Here is a 22,484-nt window from a genome sequence, read left to right as displayed (position 1 = left end):
ATTTCAATATGCTCAGTATGAAAATGGTATAAAGGTAACACTGTAAGAATCAAGCTGACCTGCACCTGCATTATTATTTGGCGTCACTGTTTCTCAGCTTGTGTTTGGTCAATGAAAGAGAAGAAGTCTTAATTTTCCTCCCACTTGACTACAGAATTGAAGACAACATAGAATCCATTTTGATCTCTATGGAAAAAGTTTACAAATAAATATTAAAATATTCATATTTTCTAAACTCTTTCTGGGGTCTGCTAGAACCATCTGACAGTCAGATATCAGCACGGGTAAAAACATCAGATCTCCTCAGACCTTCCTTTAGAAGAAAGTGTAATTGTAAACATCTTCAGCAGTTAAAAATCTTACAATTAAGAGAGTTACAAAACTTTTGCAGTAATACAGGCTTATGATTTAAAAAATAAACTCCACAGGAAATTGTTCTGATTTTTGTTTAAATAAACACTGTAATCCAAAGTTTCTATTCTGGTATAAAATGTTAAGAGACACCGCCTGTCATTTATTTTCCTGGAAGATTAGATGTAGACATGGAAAGCATACAAAGTTAATCTTATCACATTTTTTAAGTATTCAGTTTAAAAAAAATGTTCCTTTGAGGTAAGAACTAGTGGTTTAAGCATGGGCTCGAACCTACACTGTATAAATTTAGCATGTACTCTATACAAAGGAGTTCAAATCTCAGCTGGAAGTGAATGCCAATGCATATTTAATACTGAATTAATTCCTACATAAAAGGAAAATTACAGTAGCATACACAACCACTACAAAAGACAGGAAGCATCTGAATTTATACGTAGGTATCTTTGCACGTTTCTTGTTATGAAAAGCCTTTATTACAGGATCACGAGCAATTTGTCCACATCCTCAGACTCTGTGTACAGAATAGATGGCACTCAGCACATCCTGAATATTTAGCTCTTTCATTGGTTGACTCTCCTGCTGTTTGCTTTTCAGGGTTCATACCTTGATTCATAGATTATTACTTAACAAATTCCTCACTAGCTTTTCTACAGTGCTTTCACCCTTGTCTTGCTGGTGGGAAACTGAGGCATAAACCGATGAACATTTCATTATCCACTTCTCTGATCTGGCCAGCGTGAGATGACATGCCTGTGTTTGCTTGCAAAACTGCATCCAGTTCCCTCTCCTGATGTTCCCAGGTCCCTGCCAGATGAGCCTCCAGTTAATGCTCTTACCACCCCTACAGTCACTGCTTCAACTAGCTGCTACCTCCAGTTTCTTAAAATATTACAATCTCACCAAGTTTAAAAACAGTTTTGCAGCACAAAGCACTCCACTCAAACATGGGTCACCCCCTCACCAAATTTCATGGCCCTACACCGAACCTTAGGATAATACAATCTTTGAAAAATGATTGCAACTTCTTTCCTCTTTTTTTTTTTTTTTTTTTTCAATACGGGCAGTACATTTTGTTTCAGCTTTATTAGTGGAACAGACTAAACCACTTTGAACAACTTCTCATCCAAAAAACATAGGCTCAGACATGGGAAAGTTCAGATCAAACAGTTACACAACCAAAAGTACAGTTAGACACTAAAGATTAGTGGGCAACTTTAAGAACAGGAGGTGCCTACAGTAAGAGCACAGGAAGTCAATTCTTTTTTGTGTTTTCTGCAGTGTAGCTTAATGTCTCATGTTTTAAAGGACTCATCCGTGTAATAAACTGATCACTTTATCTGTGTATTTAAAGCTGTAAGCACGAAACGCACGCACAGAATGCCAGACAGCTGTTCTCTGCCTGCAAGCTGCAGGCCAAGTATTGAAGTCAATCTACCAGACAAAATTTCAAATCCAGCCCCCTCTCCAGTTCCCCTTCTCTCTGGCACTAGGATGCAAGGTTCACACAGCTCAGTCAGTGTTGTGCCCTGGGCCAGAATGACCAGAAAAGGAATATCCAGCATCATTCACAAAGTTGTCAAAACTATTTTTAACACAACCAGGTGAGAACTTTCACTTAGGGAACACCTGCTCTATTGTTTGCTTGAAAGCAGCAGAAGACAAACACCAGCTTGAACACTCAAGACTTTGTAATATGCAATGGTGCACCCGTAACTAGCACTGAGATCAGCAGCAGTGAGGGCAGTGAAAGTTGTCAGATCTTCTTGCTGCATCGTCTTTACCAACAGCTTTCTTTTCAGCTCCCTCCTCGCTGCATGCTTCCCTTTTAGAAAACAGCCACTGCACTCAACACGCCCCTTCTCCTCTCCATCACTTCCTTCTCTTCATCTTGCCTCCCTGCTGCTCAAACAAGGTTAACAAGATTTTGGTGAGGCAAAAGAAACACTACATATCTAACAATGTTGCAGGTGGTGTAACAAAGATACCACAATCAGTTATACTGTGATCTTTTCTTACAAAATCTCTGCTAGGAAGCAGATGAACTTTCCTACTGCTATCAGCTGTTACAATGATGATGATCAACAAGTTGTACTGATAGACATATCACCAAAGTCATTTCCATCAGATCAATACATTCGGTTTTCCTTGTTTTTGAAGTGCCCTCTCATGCATGGTGAAAAGTAAGAAGTGTCATTTTTACAGCAGCTTCAATACAAAGGGAAGTGATCCAACTCTCCCACTTCACGGTCTCTTGAAATTTTCCTCTTCTTCCCAAAACTTGATTTCTGCCACTGGCTTTCCAATTACCTTCTCAGAATCAGAATATTCATTACAAAGAGCTGTTTTCTGATTCAGATGATCAGGAACCGATACCGTTGTCCAGTGCATCTTCTTTCTCATTTCAAAGGATGGCTGCTGGCAAGGTCCCTCTTGTACAGAGAGCTATGCACATTTGTATGTTACAGCCTTAGCCTAGATTAATAAACTGATCAAGACATGATGATCTGGGACCTTGCTTTAAGCACCTAAACTATGGTCCAAAGACTTTTCACACGCAGAGCTTCTGAAAAACCCAAACAAACAGTATCAGCACGGCAGATCAGCACAGCTCTCTGAGCAGCACACACAGCAACAGGAACCCAGAGCTGTTTACCACGCTCCACACAGCAACCCGAAACCCGCACTTCTGCCACAGAGGATACTGTAACGTTCTCTGCACAACATTACAAGCCTATAAATATACTGCAAGACTTCAGGGATCTTATTCTGATAGCAACTTAAGTGTTTTAAAAAGAAGAGATGCTCCCCAACCTCTCCCCTTGTAAAATAAAGCTTTCATACCAGCTGTCTGCATTCAGCTCCCTGCAGCATGACAACCACCAGACTTTTTACCATATTCAGTTATTGAAGAGTCAAGACTGCAACAGCACATACAGTTTATTCAAAGTTTACACAAAAGCTGTACCAGGAACAGCAGACAGAAGTAGACTAAAGGCACCGTTGTGTTACTACTAAGGCTACTGAAAGATCAAAAAATAAAATCCCACAGAAAGATAATGTAGGGAGAAAACCCCTTCCAGAATTAACACAAAACAGAATGGAATGAGAGAAAAAAAGGAGTTTAAAAAAATAATTAAACAAAAGCACCTCTAAAAGGCCAGGCACACCCCCCACACAAAGTCTCTACTTTGCATTTTACTGGATCTAAGTGCAAACAAATGCTTTGACAACGCCTTCGCCAAAACCAGCCCTTCAGTTAGAGGTGAACACCACATCGACCCATGATGTGGCAGTTCCTCCTACCCCTGCTACAGGCGCAGCCCTGTCTCAAAGCAGGGCAGTGAAACTCCCCAGGATTCACCAGTCAAAGACCACAGACAGCCTCCTAGGAAGGCTGAACATTCAGAGAACAAATAGTGGAAAAGAGACCTTCACCTCTGGATCACCAGCTCGAACAGGAGCTGTGGAACCTCGTCTGCAGCTCTGCAGGAAAGGCTGTGCAAATGACCCTTCATTAATGAACCGGGACATGGAGGGGAGTACACTCATGCTCCGACACAATCCTCACCACGCTCTTCCCAGATGGGTCTCATTGCCCATTTAGGACAGGACAGGCCAAGGGAGATGCCCAGTTGCCACACACAGATGGAGAAAAGATCAGCCGTGTCTTCAGGCAAGAGCTCCAGCCACGCTGAACAGCAGAGTTTGTTACTTTATAACGGTGCTGGTGATGGTCATTATGCTCACCACAGCACAGGGCACTGATGAATGTTTAATCACAGCTAACTACATAAAGCAATATTTCAGCCCACTATGTGGTGAGTGTCAGAGAAAGACCTTGGTTTTCTTGCAATATAACCTTATAAAGTCATTCCTTTGCTCACAGTAATCACTCTGCTTACGTATCTACCAGCAAAACAGTCCAGAACTCCCCCTGCCATTCACCTGCAGGTTAGTTTAAAGACACAGCTGGGCTGACTGATCCCCTTTCCTTATCAAGAACAAACTTTCAAATTGACTGAGATGGTTTACATCCCAAAGCAAGTGGTGACTTCCCAGGTAAAATATATGACAACATCAGCACTTTCCTGAATCTTACTACAAACACAACAACAAAAAACCCCACTAAACGACACTTGCGCAAATCTTTTCTTTGAACCATGTTTTTCCCATGTGCCAAAATTACAGTAAGTCAGCCTCAACCTTCACTTTGTAGAGTCCCTTAGAATGCTCAAATGAAAGGTAAATAACTAAAGGTAAACTCTTACACATTTATTGCTGTAAAGAGAAGCAATCTCTCTAAACTTCCTGGGATCCGCCTCCCCGTTTTAAAAAGCCTGCTATATCCACACAGCCTATAATCACCACAGGCAGAGGTCAGACTTCCAGCCTACTAATGTGCTAATAAAAACTGCTAATAAAAATTTTAGACTTCTTCAGCTCCGCTAAGATTTTTACTGGAGATTTGTGTTCTACTTGTATGACTGGATACTGAAAACAGATGGGATGCATGCTGGGCTCCTAAACAACAGCCTTCACAGACCGAAACTTTATTAGAAACAGTAATGAGTTGGCTTTTATTGCAGATTTCTGTGTATCTACTTGCAGAGTCGCTAAGTTGAGCTCTGCTCTTCAGTAACATTCGCTGACTTGATAAAGTAAATGAGCGAAATCTAGTCACATGGCTCCTACGAAGGGTTAATTATTTCACACAGCAAGAGAGACAGAGCACAACATAGGAATGTCTCTTGTTCCCATGCAGTTTGATTACAGATTACCCCTCCGTCACACGAGGAATGACTCAGATCATAGAGTCATTCAAGTCACAAACATCTCGGGTCTCTGCTTTCACAACACAGCAGAATATCCAGTACCTTCAGGCAGCTGGTTAGGGAAGGCAGCAGCACAGAACTAGGCTGATATCCCAGAAAGCAGCCACGCAGCAACACAAACTGGGGCTTATCTGCAGCTTCCAGAGACCAAATGCCACTGACATACTGTTCTGTGCTGCCCTAAAGGAAACACGTTTCTGCAGCGAGCAAAAGCTACAAAATGAGAGTACTCTAAAGCTATAATTTTTATAAGGTAAAAGACAAATCTCTTATTTAGAAGAAAAAAGGTTAGCAGTGAAAGTGCTGCCTAGGTATTTTTTTCACAGCTGATACTAAAAGGCTGTCTGGCTCACTCTAGTACTTGGCACCAGAACTCTCCTGCTTTAGCTAGAGCTCTAAGAATACCCACACAGTCTGACCCAGCGGTCCAGCTTTCCCAGTACTCCGTCTCCAGCAGCGGACACAAGCCTGTGCTTGGGGAAGAGTGAGAACAGGACGAGCATGTTTCTATAACACTCCCCACAACCCCCAACAGCCCCTCTCAACTGTAAAGAAAAATGATAATAACCATTATATTAACTTACTCCCTAAAAGTGAACTGGAAGAACTACATTGTTTCTCCTTTTGTTGTGTTTATAGACACCTTCCCCCCCCCCCCCCCATACCTGGGTGAGTTGAATACGTGTGTTGATTTGGCAGGTCTCTGCTTTGACAATGGAAGGATAATGATGTTTTTAACAGAGAACAGCCACTACGGTGACTACTGCGATGCCCCAGCTTTTGGATAGATTGCTTCAGGCTCTCAGCCATTTCGTAATCTCTGCTTTCGATTTTCAACAGGTTTTAGGTGTCAAACATGGTTGCTCATTACCCAAAATAAGTGCAGTTTCCTCCTTGAGGATATTTGTATCTTTGATCAAGTCAGTTCTCCCATCCCAGCACTACGTTCATGTGAAATAAGCTGACAACACTCAAAGAACTTCTCTGGCTCTGTAGCAGATCCAAGTATTTCACAACCATATCCAAATCCTCTGACTTAGTCCTTCCTTTCTAAAAGTTCCATATCCTCAAACTCAGAAAAGTAACTTTTGTGTGTGTTCCCAGGTCATCAAGCTGTTCCCCCCACTACAACCCCTCCTCTCAATTTTCTTTCTCAAAAGCTGCATTATGAAGAGTAGAAGCAAGTAGATCGCTCCCTTTCACTGCTTCATGCTTTCCCACATCCGGCATGCCACCACCACATTTTCTGTTCAAGTTCTCCCAACATCCATCCTGTCAGGGACAGATGTTTACCAAGCAAATAGAAAGCTGGACTAAGCTGAAGTATCTGTGCAGATACTAATATGCCGGAGTTTGAACGTATACAGGGAAATGTTTATACCTTCTCTGGACACTGTACAGAACGAGCTAACACAAGAAGCGCAATATGTAACATCCAGACCTTAATGTGCTGGTAACAGACAAGCATATTTCAGAGTCCACTCCTGAATCCACAATGCAGCTTAGCAGAACCAGGACTTCATTGTATTGCCTCTCACTCACATACGGTGAGTTCTCCTGATGCAGGCAGCTGTCACTGTAAATAATATTAGCAGAGCTTGACCTGCCATGGATAAGCTTACTCACACTGCTACAGCTTCTGTACAAATATTCAGAAATCCATCAGAATGAGCAGAGACCAGCCATCCTAGAAGATCACAAATTATATCATTCTTTACTCTGGGAAATGTGGTAGCAGACAGTATCCACATCCATTGACTGGCAGATCAGGAATGCAACAAGATCTTCCACTGGCCTCTTCTGCCTGGCATGTCTTCTCTAACAGCTGCCAGGCCCACGGCCCAGGTATTTCCTTTTAAATTTTTTTTTTTTAAATTTTCCCTTTTACATGCATACCTTTCCTTTTTTACCTCGTTGATGACTTCTGCCTCTGACACATCACAAAGTAATAGTTTTCAATAACTAACACAGACTACATCAAGTGTCACACCACTGCACCAAAAGCAAAAGTCTGCATAATAAGAAGATAATGAAGAGCAGTCATGGACTTCAAAGAAGAATCACAAAGAACTGAGAAGCTATTTCACACTTCTTTTTCCATTTGGTCCCTGTCCCTTTGGGAATCATGTCAATAGTGAAGACAAACAGTGAACAAATTTAACAGCAGCCTAAAATCTGGATGCAAGATGCAGCAAGCAGAACTTCCCAGGATAGCCTGCAATGGCTCGTATGCACAGCCACATGAATGCCCAGTTGCTAGATGGTAACTACATGCAGTGGACCTCAGTTCTTTTTAGGTCTATTGTGAAACCCCAACGTCACTTCTTTCCAGCTGCCCCAAAGACATACCACCACCATCATACAGGGCTGTGCTCTGTATCAGCACTGCTGGCTTGATGGTCTGAGTCCAACTCTTGTCCTGTATTATAATTTTGCTGGGTAAGAATTAAGCCAAGGCAACAAAGCCCCTGGCACAGACAGGGTGATGCGGACAAGAAGAGCATTGGATGACTAGCTCTTGTGGGCTAGGAAAGTGGTCTGGCTGTTGGACAGAGAAGTCCCTGCATTTGCTGCAGCCCTGCCAGAGGTCTCGTAGCCATGCTGGCCAAGGTCACTTCAGCTGACGTGCCCTTGAACTGCTGCAGGCAGAGCACCTGTTACTATGGGACCTTGAGGGAAGGCAGAGTAAACAAAGTGGCAGCTGGAAACAGGGGCCAGGATTTCAAGTAAACATCACATGCCAGAGAGTTCTGAAAACAATGAACTTAGATTCCAGCAGCAAAAGCATCCTTCATGCCTCTGCAATGTTTGCTTGGATCTTGTTATGCAGACTTATCACTTACAAAAAACTAACCCTGCTGATATATGAGGACTAACAGCCTTCACTGTTGGAAGGATCAGAGAAAAGAAACGGCCTCATCCTGTTTATGTATGCTTCTGCAGATCTGGTCTAAGCAGTAACACAAGATGCAACACAAACTCTTCAGGACGGAACAGTCTCCTACACCTCTTGCACCCAGCCTGGCAGGACACAGCCCCAGGAGCAGGTTCCTGTATTGACCACAGCCACTCTAACGGCAGTAAGGCTCTGGTGTTCACACAAGCTCTCGACACAGTTACCTCTGAAGCATCCACACAAGCAGGACTCAGGACTCTTTCAGAAGCACACCAGGGTAGATGTGGCATAGGAGGCAAGCAGTGCAGAGGACAACACGTATGCCACACAGAGAGTTCAGACTAAAGCAGACTTGCAAGCTGTCACCTCCCCCCCAGATTTGCAAGACCCAAGTATAAACTATGCAACTGCTCTCTCACTTTCAAACCTAATAATGGCAATCCTCTTTCTCAAGAAGGGCAAACCTATTACACAAGCGCAACGCTACTGGGATCTTCTCCTTACCCCCTCCGTCACCCTTAAGGCTCAACTCTTCAATTCCTGTTCTTACTCACTAGCCAATCCTAGCACAAGTAAACCCCACCTAACACCAGCAAAGACAAGACCACCCTTTCATCTCTCAGCTGAGATGGAAGAAGCCTTTTCATGCTCATGCAGAGACAAAGCTGTAGCAAGCATCAGATCCCTGTACATAAGGACAACTCTTCATGGACAAAGAAATAGATCTCTTGAGCTTTCTTCCTTTGCTCCTTCAGCTGAAAGCAGCCTCAGCTCTTCTACTTCTGCTCTGAACTGTCCCCCAGAAATTCTATCCTTTGTTTCCCAAATCACTGAGAGAATGCACAGGGAAATATTATTAAACTGCAATTAAGATTGTGCAAAAAGACAAGCACAAACACATACGTACTCTGCCCATAAAGATATCCTCTGTTTGCTCTGGTGTGGTATAAATGAGCAACAAAGATACCTCTGGAAATTCAGAAATCACTACATTAAAAAAAAAAAAAAAAGTATCTCTATGTAGCAAGACATTGCCACATATAAGAAATTCAAGTAAGAAAAGGCATTAAATACAGCAAGCAGGACTGCATCCTCTGCTTCCTCGCACTACATCATCAGCTGAAGAAGCAGAGAGATAAGAAAGTCTCTAACTGCATTACTGTTGTGGATAATGTGCTGTGAACACAAAACCAAGGACAAAAGGCTGTCTAACGAGTCACTAATACTTAAGTCATTAAAATCTTTCTGTGCTTTTCAGAAAAATTGTTCAATTCACAAAGTAGCATGCTTAGCTACTTAAACAATTGAACCCTTTTCCTAGCATCACAGTATGACACAAAACGTATCATGTCAAAAGGGTTATCCGCAGGTCAGCAGTGGTCTGGCCTAAACACACTTACATATCACTAATTAAAGAAAATCAGATTCTTTCACTAATACCCAGCTCTTTGATAATCCAAGTGGTGGCCCACAGGCTCTTCCCATCTGGCCTGTCACCTTTTGTTTTACAGTCTCAAAAGAGACAAAGCACCTCGGAGAACTACAGATAACACCCTGGGCTTTGTACCTCTGACGCACCTCCCAACAGGCCATGGTCCGGACACCTGACCAAGGGAAGGAATCACTTCACTGTGCCTTGGGCCTAGATGGCTTCCTACCATCCTCTCCAATGCCATTTTCTATGATCCATCTGACAGCACAGCTAAACAGCCCAACTTTAAAAACACCAGTGTTTCGCAAAGGTAACTGAGCTTGCTCTTAAGTAGCACCCAGAGTTGGAATACCTTAAGGCACAAACTGAAATCTACTCAACAGAGAGGGAATGGCAGTTACCCTGCAGGCAACCAAATGGCCAAGGTGTCACTCAGGCTTTCCTTTAACACTCACTCCTCAGAAGCATTAAGCCTGTAAGAGACCTGTAAGAGATCATCACACATAGGAGAATGACAGTGAGACAAACACTATCCCCACAGGAGTTCAAGCAGACAAATATCTGCTCAACACAACACTACATTTAACACAGCGAGGCAGAGTCCAGCAGCTGCAGCAGGTCCAGCCAAGGGAGGAGAGCAGACAAGGAGCTCTCATCCGAGCCCGCAGAGCACAGACGGGTCCCTAACAGGCAGGGTCCCTCAGCAAACGGGAGCAGCACGCTCGCCTGCTGAACAAATCTCTCTTGCAGTAAGGGGTCACGCCTCACACGGCAATTGAGTGTTCGACAGCTGAGGGAAGCTCACGCCATTTAGACTTCCAAGCCCAACAAAACAACACTCCACAGGTGAAAAATCCAAATTCCTCTATGAATAATACAGCTTCCACTGTTCTAAAAGCAGGAGGGGTTTCTACATTCTCCAGAAGTCCACCATCAGCAACAGACTCGGGAATGCAGAGCTGATGCTCCAGATACTCCAGCTTCCTTGGCGACTGCATGAGGAGAGCGATGGTGCCTCTCAGAACCGCCCCTGCTAGTCACCACTGGGAGTGGGTGCTTTTCGCAGGCACTTCAGCGAATGCCAGAGGCAGTCTGCAGAACACTGCCTTCCAGAAGCAATTACCATTCAAATACCAGCCTGGTTTTATTACCCTGTAATTTGCATCTGTAGGGTTCCTCATCAGTTACAATGGCCAATGGCTTTCCTAACAGAGGTGTCAGTAAGCTGCACATCTCCTTCCTCTTCCCCTCCTAAATCTTCCTTCCCTTTGTCTTCTTTCCTTTATTATTTAAGTTTGTAGCTGAAGTGTGACCTTTGATAGGGCTTCCTTTTAGGCTCCTACACTCACTCACTCCTAAACTTCACACCTTAGTTTCCCCCTTTCAAAAAGACCAGTACACACATAAGTCTCTGAAGTGTTGAGACTGTTTTGGCCATTTTTAGAAGGGAGAAAGGGAGGAAAAAGCAGTTAACTGGCTTACCCAAGATCAACAAGCCAAGAAACTAAGGGCTAGCAAAAAGCTTTGTGCTTGTGTCACGAAGTAAATAAGCCGTGGCAAATGCACACCAGAACGTTTCCGATGGCGATTACGGCTTTGCTTACAAAGACATGTCTATATGAATTCTATTATGAATGGCACCAAGACAGCAGGTTTTATGTTCAAAACAATCAGAAATGACCTTCCAACTCCCATTTGAGCAAACAAACCAAAAATTATTTTGAAAACTCTGTGTTTAGAATTTCTATTCTAGTAGCAAAACTACTAAAAGCAATTTCTGGAAAACCTGGCTTTTCCTAACCCCATTTTTCAAGCCTTCCTGCTTCAGAAACTGTGACAACAGTGTAACTCCAGCTTGCACTAAAAACAATCAGATTCAGGTTTTTCCGTCACTGTCTGAACAACAGAGAACCAACTCTATTTTTTTTGGAGGCAACTGAAACAAGTACTTTTCCTGATCATCTTCACAATTGTTTTATAGACATGTTAAAGGTTTCCTTCCTAGAGTGAAAGGAAAATTGTATGAAAGCTGTAAATTATTTCTATAGCCATCAAAGAGTTTAGAAAGCTTGTCTTTTTCCTCAGAAGTAGCTTAGAAGTTTTGTCTTTAAAGAAATCACTTGTGCCAGCGACGTTAAAATATCAAAGGACAGATGAGGAAAGCTGTAAATGCAATTAATATCTGCATACAAAGGAAAGGAAGTAGCAAGCATATAGCCTGACGTCCGTTAATTAAAAACGAAATACCAGATTAAACCCAAACTGGTCCAAGCTTCTAAACTGACAAGGTTTTTTGCTGTTGTTTTATTTTGAAAAGACAAATATTCAGAAAAGAAGCAAGGGAGTATAAAAAGAGCCAAACCAGGAACCCCAGCTCTCCTGCCCCCATCTTACTGCACGATCATCCATGACTCCGTATCTGGGTCCACCTAGCTCACCCTCTCCCCTTATCAGGCACACCCTTACAAAGTGCTTCCTATTTAACTCTCCCATTGCAGATCAAAGCACAGGGAAGAAATGCTGGACTTCCCACATCCAGCATGCCACCACCACATTTTCTGTTCCAGCAACACCTTCAATCATCTACCCCTACTTTCCATATCATCTTTCCTTTCACACCTATTTCTCCTGCCCTGAACAGCACTACACCAGCATCCTCTTTTCTCCCCAGCTCACCATTATCCATTCACCTCCACCTTCATTCTCCATTCTTCTCCACAACATCCCTATCAACCTCAGAGACGTCCCTTTCCTTGCTGCTGAACACTTCATCACTCACATGTATTCAGCGAGTTTGTAACCCAGGCTCGAACCCACCCAGTCAGCTGAAAGGTCATTTGTTGACTTGAACTTCACAGTATCTGTTCTTTTTTCCTTCCTGTTTCCATCCCTGTGTACTCCTCTATCAAATCCACCCAGCCCACTGTGTGGCTTTATCTTGGCTCTTGTAATTCATTCCATGCATTCCACAAAGATCCTCTTAATTTTACTCCAAATCTCAGTGAGCTTCTGGCCTTGCTCCTTGCCCTCTCAACTCCTCCTTCACCGCAACAGATCTCAGAGCACAGTTATTAGGGGGAAAAATTCCACTCACACACACAACAACTTGGAGAGTTCGCGCTCTGCTTCAAGCCTGTCAAATTTAAAATGGCTCTCTGATATCTCAGAAACGCCTGCCATCAGCTCAATATGGCTTCAAAGCTCCCTTTATTCCTCCCCAGCACTTTCCAGTCTCCTGCACCACTAGATACCCCTTTGTTTGATTAAGACTAATCATAGCTTAAGGATGCACAGACAGATAAGCAGCTGCTGAAGTGACGGTGTATCAACTCTGTCTTCCAGACGAGCAGAATTTTTTTCCCCACGTGCGAGAGTAAGAAACAGGAATGATTCAGTGACCTACTAAAGAAGCATGTGGAAAAACATGAGTAAAGCTAAGACCTGAATTTCAGGTTTCCTAGCTTTAATTCCTCTTGCCACTCAGCAGAAAAACGAAAATGGGTAGGGGGAGAGAACTGGAAATCAATGTCTTAATTTCTGTTGCCACCAAACTCTACTTCATTCAAAGCACATCATAACCACGCAACACAAAATCTTCACTAAAAGTAACCCCAAATCTCACAGTTGAACCAAGCTTCTTCCAGACCACGCAACAGTTATTTGGAACTGGAAATCTCAGGACAAAGTAGCTCCCTCCTCCCTATTCAGCAACCCACCAAAAATTGTGATTATGAAATCTATGTTGTATTTAAACCAGAAAATAACATCTGTTTACTGTGGGAAAACACAGGACAGGAGAACTACAACAAACGTATAGATTAAATGATAAATCAAAAGATGGTATCCATGATGAGCTTTTTTTAATGAAAAACCTGACTACTGTGCACCACACCTCTGTAGCAACTCCCTATACAGCCAGGTCTGCAGAAACCCATACAAGCTTGTGACCTGCAGAGCCACCAAAACAGCCAGGAGCACAACAAAATTATGTGTCCTTGTATCTAAAACTTTGTCTACAGCATTTGTCTTTTCTTCCTATAAGTCATGTGTAGCTCTGAAGACATCAAAACCTTAATTTCAACCAAGGCCTTTTCACACTACCACTATTAGATGTTTACTTTCGCAAAAGAAATGCATCTTTGAAATGAGAACAGCTCAGCAATCTTTCTGCAAACCTTTCTGAGGTTCAAGGTTGTCAAGGTGGAATTTAACAGTGCATCTTATACAGAGCTTAAAAGCTTGTGACCATATCAAGCATTTGACATAAGCAAGGTAAGAGGCTCAGTAACAATGTCCGGATTCGTACTGCACCCTTGCTTTGAAATGACCTTTAACCATGAGTACTTACAACAAGGCAACTCTGCTCAAGTTAGGCTTAATTCACAGGATGAATACAGGTGGGTTTATCAGAGTAGTTTCTACAAGCAGCATATAAAACATGTAACTGAGGTCTGGAAGTTTTTAATCTCAAACCTGCTATCACCATTACCATGAACTTCCCAAAACACAGGCTGCATTAACAGAGAACATGTGGCAAAGGTGCTTTGGAAACAAGCTGATCCCTAATGTCAGTCCACTGACGAAGGGAATATTTTTGGCTTACATCTACATGAAGTGAAGGGGCCATATTGCTAAAGAGGAGAGATGAGATCTAGAAAAGACCTAGCAAGCTTTTCAAAAGGTAGCCTTCGTCACAGTTCCCAGACCCCACTCTCCTGTCCTGTGCAATTACAACAAGCAGGATCCAGAAAGGTTTAGACAAGTATCTGATGCCAGAGTTAACACTCTTATCTGAAGTACAACACCCAGTATGTTCCTTAGGCTCTTCTTAGAAGAAGGTGAGAGAACTCTGAGGCTACTTAATAACAAACAACCCCATAAAGTCATCTTAAATTACCCTATCATATCCTACAGCTAAGTAAGATGGACATCAACTGGCACAATAATAGGCAACAGCAGTTTAAAAAGAACACCACTCACATTGACCGTGAGAAGTTTCTTTAATAATTCATAAAATAAAGCCTATGCTTCGTTTACATGACCACGCACAACTGACTAGCCCATCCTCTCAACTGCAGAGATCTTCTCCCCAGCACTGCACGAGGGGAACCTTCACAAAGAAAATTAATGACTTGCACAGTCCCAGAGTTTGAGCAACCTCTTATTTCATACAGGGCATGGATAAGACACACCGGGCGAGTACTAACTGAAGCCTGTGCTGCCACTTCTCCATTTTACACCTAGAGAAAATAACTAAAGAATCGACTTAAATCTGCTTTTTCCAGGAATAATACATTGTATTTTCTGCTCCCTGCAACAACCACACGAGTCGCTCCAGCACAGTTTACCTCTCTACCACCTCAGCATCAAAACCCTAGAGATAAACTAGCACAATGCCACTGAACCTACCACGTTTTTCAGCGCTCCGCATTCACAGTTCAGAATATGCAGATCTGCATCTCTAAGTGTGCTTTTCAGGTTTCAGACCTTAAACAAACTATATGTCACTGTCCCCAAAGCACAGCTTTCCACAGGGAGGTCTAACATCCCCATATTCCAGCCTGTTAGGGCAATAAGTGGTTTCCAGTGCCCTTTTGTAAAGTGTAATTATCACTTCACACAAGCCTTCCGCCTGCTTTCTACCAGGAGCTGAACATTATTCTTCTGCTGAAGACAACAGCTCTCCAAAAAAGCAAAAAAATTCTTCTGTCACAATCTCACGAAAAAAACTTCATGATATGCTGTGGTCAGAACAATTCATAATAGAGTTTAGTTTTGGGAAGTTACTTTTGGGTAATGTAATTATTTGGATAATTGTAAAGTTATTAAAGGGCTTACTAAATAAAATATCAAGATTATGTATCATTTGACTTAATTCTGCTTAATAACCACTGTAGGCCACATAACCATTAGCAGTTTCTCACTAGAACAAACATCATCAAAAGTAATTTTCATTTTGGAAAGCATATATTTCTACATCTTTTTACCTTTAAAGTGGCCTGCCTGACACTGGTTAATTACGGCTGCCTACATACATCAAGATCTGAAAGGTCACATTGTTTTAAAGGGCTGAGATGCAGGGACTAGAAGAGGAAATACAGGCTTCTTTTACCTTTGCCAGCATGGTACAGTTTCCACAACCAATCTCATGAGAAAAATGGGTGACATTTAGATAAAGTACAGCCCACGTGATACCTGTTGTAAACCAGACTGTTTATAAGTTACTTATTGATTTAGACAATTGTTTTAATCTCCTAACTGTACAGGGGCATATGCTATGGTCATATTTTCCCCTGTGAAATGGCTCATCTGAAATCAGGATTTTCAACCCGTGCAGCTGGATATGTGACTGAAAGAGCTATGATGAAAATTAAAATCAGGTTAGCTTGCACTGCTCAAAGGCATGAGGGAATCACTTCCCTCATGTTCAGAAACAGCTTTTTTATCATAAAAAGCTTGACAGTTAATAGCACAAAGCCGTATTAAAAAGAAAAAAAATTAAGGTACAATTAAAAGAGCCCAGGCTACACTGGGCATCCCAACGTGAACATGATGCAGCATAAAATTTGGTGACTTTCAAACGTAAACCATCCTAGGTAATGACCTAGGTAATCTAGAAAAACTTTGCTTTCTAGCTCATTGGTAAAGCTAACGGATACCATAGTTTAGTGCTTCTTTTTAAAACTTTAAACACTGAAATACTGGCAATGCGTGTCAAGTGTAAATAAATATTACACACAGAGCTCTGTGACAGCAACTTCCTTGTTTTTGTATTTAACATAGCTGCACTACCCCAGCTCCAGAAACAGGATGGGTTAGCTCATGCCCCTCGTTCCTGACTTTGCAACAGCCACAAAGCAAAACCCACATTTTTTCACCTTTGTATGTCACAGTTTTCAGTCCTGGTTTCCACTCCCCCAGTTCTTTTTCTGGATTAAATTTCTATCCAGCAAAAGCAGTACAAAAAAATGTAAACACAGAATCTGCGTGTTTTGTCAGTGCTAGATCAGACAGACAATAATGAGAAAGCTACAGCTGAGGCAACAGCGATGAAGACATCCCCAGAAGCCAACCAACTCCAAACCAAACCTGAAGCACAGCACAAAAGGCAGCTGCTGGTTATCCGAGCGTCGTGTGTTCCCCGAGGAGGACACAGACAGCAAGACTTCTTTGAAGGCAGAAAGGTTCAACCTACAAGCTTAATCAATCATTTGTTAAATGGCGATGACTCCTCATCTCATACCCACATTCATCACCCCAAATTAGGCTCTCCAAAAAGATTTTAATCCTTTTTAGACACAATTTTGGTTTGTTAGGCAGATTAAAAAAAATTTCTCACAAAGCCATCGAGTAAGCAGGCTGAATCTGGGCAGGATGTTTCATGGCTGCAACTAAGCAAATCTTACGGTATCCAAGAGATACAGAAGTATTAAAAATATGCTTTTCTTCGGTAGCCTCTAAGAAGGTATTTTCTGTACCTTGCTTCATACTACCACCAAGCAGGATAAAATTATTTCTGCTAAAATAGATTCAGTGCTCAACTTCTGCATCTACATCAGAGGTCAGCATTGTCAAATTAGTATCACAGAATTATTCCTTTGCTTTAGATGTGACCGTCAGTGTCAAAATCCCAAGGACGCACCAGTGGAAGCACAACATAACACAAAGCTGATGGAGGCCGACGAGAAGATACACGAGAGAAGTCTAGTTCTGTCCCTCATAATACTCGTGGTTCCTTTGCATGTTCCTCTCCACTTGTACAATAAAGGCAGACTGGCTGATTTTTAGTCCAGTCCCGTATTTTTGTTTCTTTTGTAAATGCAAAGAATTTGCACCCATTGTTGTACGCAACTATGTGAGATTTGCTCTCTTGACAGTAACTAATAACTTGCTCGGGAAACATTATCCAAATGAGAAGATTACTTATGTTACATTTTCTCGATAACCGTACAGAACGGATAGGTCTATTGTTTCCTCTTCGTTGAGCAATACTTAAATAGAAAAGGTTTTTTTGAGCGGGAAGCTCATTTTCTTTTAGCAAGCTAATATGATTCCTATAAACAAAAATAAGTATTTCCGCTTATATGCTCAGAGGCGTTTTCCATCATTCCTTTTAATCAACTTCCCAAACATGCTCAATAGAGAACATCAGATTGGATCCAGTTTCTGCTTTATCACACGGAACAAAAGACTCGAGCAAGCACACATCTTTCGAAAACACTTCTGTTCCATAGCTCTGCCTCCATTTTGGACGACAGACAAAGGGAGTAAGTGTGAACATAACGCCTTCTTAGAGAGATGAAAAGGAAAACTGAAGTCTGAGCAAAAGGCGCGGATAAACCCAGGAAGTGCCACTACCAGCTGCGACCACCGGGACAAAGGAAACAATGACAGCTCCCGCTTTCTTGCATTTGTTATAGAAATAAAATTTGGAGGGGGAAAAAAGAAAAAAAAAAAAAAAAAAAAAAAGAGTTGGCCGGTTTTCACACAGACCAGGGCACAAACGTTTCCTTTGCCCTTCGGGGATCTCTCCCGTGACTCTCCAGCACTGGACGTTTCCACCAACTTCCAGCCTGACCGGGGGATGCCGAGCGTCTGCTGGTGCCTCGCGGGGTCTGCGGAGGCAGCGCGCGCTCCCCCCACGCCGGGGACGAGCCCCCCCCTCAGCCCGACCTGCCCCTCTCCCCTCCCGGCCCGGCGGACCCCCGACGGCGGCCTCCCCGCTGCCCCCGCACCCGCTCTCGGCCGCGGCTGAGGCGCCGCTCCGCCGCCGCGCTCCCCGGCCTGCGGGAAGTGCCCGCAAGCAGCCGAAAGTTCACCGAGAACAAAAGCGACGCGAACACCCACGCGTGGGGGGGCATCACCGCCGACAGGCGACGCTCGGCCTCCCCCCGCGCCCCCGGGGGTGCCCCGGCCGATCGCCTCAGGCCTCGCACCCCGCCTTCCCCAGCCCCTCACCGCGCCCTCGGGTCCCCCCCCCGCCCCCGCCCAGCCGGGGCTTTCCCCGCGGCCGTGGCTCGCCCCGGGAGCCGCTCGGCCCCTCCGAGGGCGGCGGCCGGTACCTGTAGGCCAGGGACATGCACTCGAAGAGCTTCGTCAGGGAGGCGTCGATGCTGAGGCGTCCCCCGGCTCCGCCGCCGCCGCGGGCCGCCCCGAACTGGTAGGTCTGGCAGGTCTGCTCGTTGACCGTATCGAAGTCGTAGCCCTTCTTGGGCGGGTGCTCGCTGTGAGGCGACGAGACCATGAAGTGGCCCGAGTGGATGATCTGGGGGCCCGGGGGCTGCCCCCGCCGCGGCCCGCACCGCCGCCCTCCCCCCGGCGAGGCGCCTCCATCGTCCGTGTCCGACGAGTCCTCGTCGGGCTCCGTGCGGGGGGACAGCGGCCCCGCCGCCCCGAGGAGCTGCGCCGGCCGCATGAACACGTCGGCGGCCATGTCCCCGGCTGCCGCCGGCCGAGCCCGCCGCCCGCTCTGCGCCGCCACCGCCCCGCCCCGGGCCGGCCCCCGCTTAAAGGAGCCGGAGCCCCGCCGCCGCCCCTCCCCTGCGGCCTCCGCCCGCCCCGCTCCGCCGCGGCCGCCTCCCGCCGGCCCCTTCCCCTCAGCGAGGGGCTCAGCCCGCCATCGCCACCCCGAGGTGGCTTCCCCTCTTTCCCTCAGGGAGAGTCCCAGCCCGCCATCACCCACCCCACGGCCACTGGAGAACACCCTGAGGGTGTTTCCCCTCAGTGGAAGCAGCAGCCCGCCATCACCCACACCGAAGTCCACTGGAGAACACCCTGAGGGTGCTTCCCCTCAGTGGAAGCAGCAGTCTGCCATCACGCTGGAGGACTTCCCTCACGGCAGCCCCCCTCGCCCCGCTGCCCTTAGTTAGCAGAGCTCCTTCAGAGGATAGGGCAGGACCATCCCGCCTCTTCCCACATGGCCAGAATCAGTCGGTTCTTGGCTGTAAACGACGCCTACCATGTTTCACCCTTCCCCTGACACCACTGCCAGTCACAACACAGCCCCGTGGGGCAGCCGGCCACCTTGCATCACCACCGGCCTCACGCCTCAGGGGAAGGCGTTGCTGCCACGAGGCCCTGGTGTCACACTACTGCTGCCCTGTCCCCGCTGCCCCAAAGACTGTCCCTGTTCTTCCCGGGCCACTGGCTGAACAACCCAGCGTGGCACCTCCACCCAGCAGGACACTGTCACGGGGCTTAAAAACCATTCCTAAACTTAAGGGACTCTCATCAACATGAGAAGATGCAGAGGACAGCCCAGAACTGGCTGAAGAACGTTGATGAGATAGCGTTTGTGCTAGAGATACTTAATGGATTTCAACTATCTTTAATACAGTAAATTGCTCATTATTTTCCAGCAGCAGTCTGCAAGAAGCCAGGGCAGCTACAGAAGCAGCTGGAGACCTGCAGCAGGCAGGCTGCAAACACGGCTGAAGGCATCAGCCCACGATCACAGAGAAAAGCTCGGGACACAGAGCTTCTGCCGCCAGCCTGGTGGCTCACACCTCACCCACCTACCTCCTCCACGGCGTGTATAAAGCAAGCACAGTTGTCCCTGGGGAAGTTAAAGGCAGGCTTTCATCCTTCTCAAAAGCATCAAGGAAGCAATGGATGCTGTCTGTCAACATGCAAGAACAGCAGGAGGGCCAGCAGATGTATGAGTCTGGGGAGAGAACAGCAGCTTACAGCATAAAACCTCACATACATACGTATGGATACACAAAGTCAAGAGAAAAGATCTCTAGCTTGCGCTGTAGAGCAAACCTCCATCACCAGGAGATCAATTGCATCCTAGGTGGCACACTCCAAAGCATTTATACTAAACTGCTTATATTCTCTCAGTTCTAGAACCTCATACTGAAAAAAACAGGCTCTTCTACAGTCATCCTCAGGAGGGAAAAAGCCCCAAACACTGAATTGCCACATGCTACTTTTTCTGCTTTGTAAAACCAGACATAAGGTCAAGGGAAACTCAAGACAGAGCTGTAGCAAGTCTTGGGCATGGAAGGCAGAGGCAGTCATGCAGTATCACAATTATGCCCTTGCAGTGATCTAACATTCTCCATTAGAGAACACGAAGTCAAGACGGATCACTGTGTTTAGGGGAGGAGTGGTAAGTCAAGTACTTCCGCCCACACGAAAGGAGCAGTATGGCATGGTCACATCGTGTGAGCGCTCTGTTAGCGAATTTAAGTGGTTAATCAGAGGATGCCATGAGCACCCCAGTGAAGGCAAGGGCAAGGCAAGGTTAACAAAACCTAGCTGGGAGCTGGCAAGCTGGCTGGGGCTCACCAACAGTGCAGTTCAGCTGCCTGGGGAACGGCAAGCTCCTTTGGGGAAGGGCACACAGAACACTAAAAATAAGCTAGACGCTTTATATCCATCCTGAATGTGAAGAATCCTTCCAAAACTCTTAAGGAGTTTCACCCTTACTGGCATCAGACTCGAGCATGTTTCCAAACTGAAGCATGTTTCCACGCTGTGCCCTCCTCCCTCCAATTTAAGCTACCACAACGCACCAGCCGCGCACCGAGCCAACAGCAGGCACCTAAATCACGAAGTTACTCTGCAGGTGGCTGCAATTCCACTCGCCGTATCTACCTGTTTGTTGTTGGAACAACAAACTGCCCCTGCCCCACTCCGTGCCCTACTACAATCTCGAGACACCCTCGGTCCACTCAGAGGTGAATCATCTTACACGTTACCAAATGAGACAACACCATAGAATGCACATTTTAAAATACCATTTATAAAAACAGAAATTTATTGTCAATTTAAAAAAAACAAACTGAGATTTAGTTTCTTGACAAAAATTATTCACACAGCATTCATGTTGTGATTTTTTATTTTATTTTTGAAATGAAACCATTGTACATTGTACAAACCATAACTACCGATGGAATAAATAAGTGAAAAATTATACTGCTGTACAACACACACACACACAAATCATAAGATGGAAAACGATTAGGTATTGAAGAAAACAAAATTCTTTACACCTTCTAACAGGCCCTTAGATATAAAGAACATTCCAAAACATGACAATGTTTATGTATGAAGATAGCCACCCAAAACCAATATTTTATACTGCCTTGTTGATTATTTTTTGTTGTTTTGTAAGTGCCAGCACTTTTTGGAATGTTTAACAACTACTTTCCCAAGCATAAAAATTCCAAGGAATAGTTCTGCTATAAAATGTTTGGCTGAGTAAATCGCTTATTCGGAAGGCCTTCCCACATGTTCCACAAACTCAGCTAATTCACTTACTTGCTTCTAGTTTCTTTTTTTTTTTTCCTTTCTTTTTTTTTTTTATTTATTTGTAACTGAAGCTCCAACATTCAGCATTGTAGCAAGGAAGCACTTCTTGATATTTGCACTATTTCTAAAACATTAGCTGTATGAGAACTTTCAGTCATCTTGAAGAAAATTACATCTCTCCTCCTGCTCCACGTCTCAATGCTTTCAATAAACCCTTTTACAGTGAGTTCATAAAACAAGTTTCTGGTAGAGATAGGTCCAAGCCAAAAAAAGCTGGATTTAGATCCGGCTTCAAACCTCAGGTCGATTTGAACTCGATGTTCTGGTTTGGTCCCATCTGTACTTTCTGGCATTAAAATGTGTTTAATCACATCCGTTGGCCCATAAATGTTATCAGGCACTTCAAAAAAAGACTAATAACAGTCTTATACACTATTTTGGATTTCTTCATACCAGATAATGTCAAAGTCTCTTCCTCAGAGACTGACAGTAACAGGTCTAAGGAACCCAAATCTATCTGCTTGTTCAGTTGTCTGTTGTCACTAGAATCTGGTTAAAAAAAGAAAAAGTTCTGAATGTATTCTGTGTAAGCTGTAAATAAAGCATTACTATTTTAGAAATGAAGCCTCTAGGAATATGGTTATGATGCCTCGTCTTGTAAGCCACAGAACCATGAACAGTTCTGAGCAGA

The 22,484-nt window shown here is 44.4% G+C and overlaps 1 protein-coding gene across 3 annotated transcripts in view; it reads right to left on the bottom strand.

The window, feature by feature from the left end:
* The window catches only part of MLXIP (MLX interacting protein), a 52,698-nt gene extending 33,699 nt beyond the window's left edge, over nucleotides 1-18,999 (bottom strand). For all 3 annotated transcript variants that reach the window (XR_012765417.1, XM_075434558.1, XM_075434559.1), the window contains exon 1: nucleotides 18,598-18,999. Coding sequence is in view for 2 of the 3 variants with exons in the window: in XM_075434558.1 (XP_075290673.1) it covers nucleotides 18,598-18,968 (371 nt within the window). In the remaining variant the exon portion in view is untranslated. The remainder of the gene's footprint in view (nucleotides 1-18,597) is intronic.
* Between the last annotated feature and the right edge of the window lie 3,485 nt (nucleotides 19,000-22,484).

This window comes from Opisthocomus hoazin, chromosome 13, assembly GCF_030867145.1.
Source record: "Opisthocomus hoazin isolate bOpiHoa1 chromosome 13, bOpiHoa1.hap1, whole genome shotgun sequence".
In the NCBI taxonomy this organism is placed as follows: domain Eukaryota; kingdom Metazoa; phylum Chordata; class Aves; order Opisthocomiformes; family Opisthocomidae; genus Opisthocomus; species Opisthocomus hoazin.
Note: the sequence above shows the minus strand (reverse complement) of the source record. Positions and strands in the feature narration are given on the sequence as shown.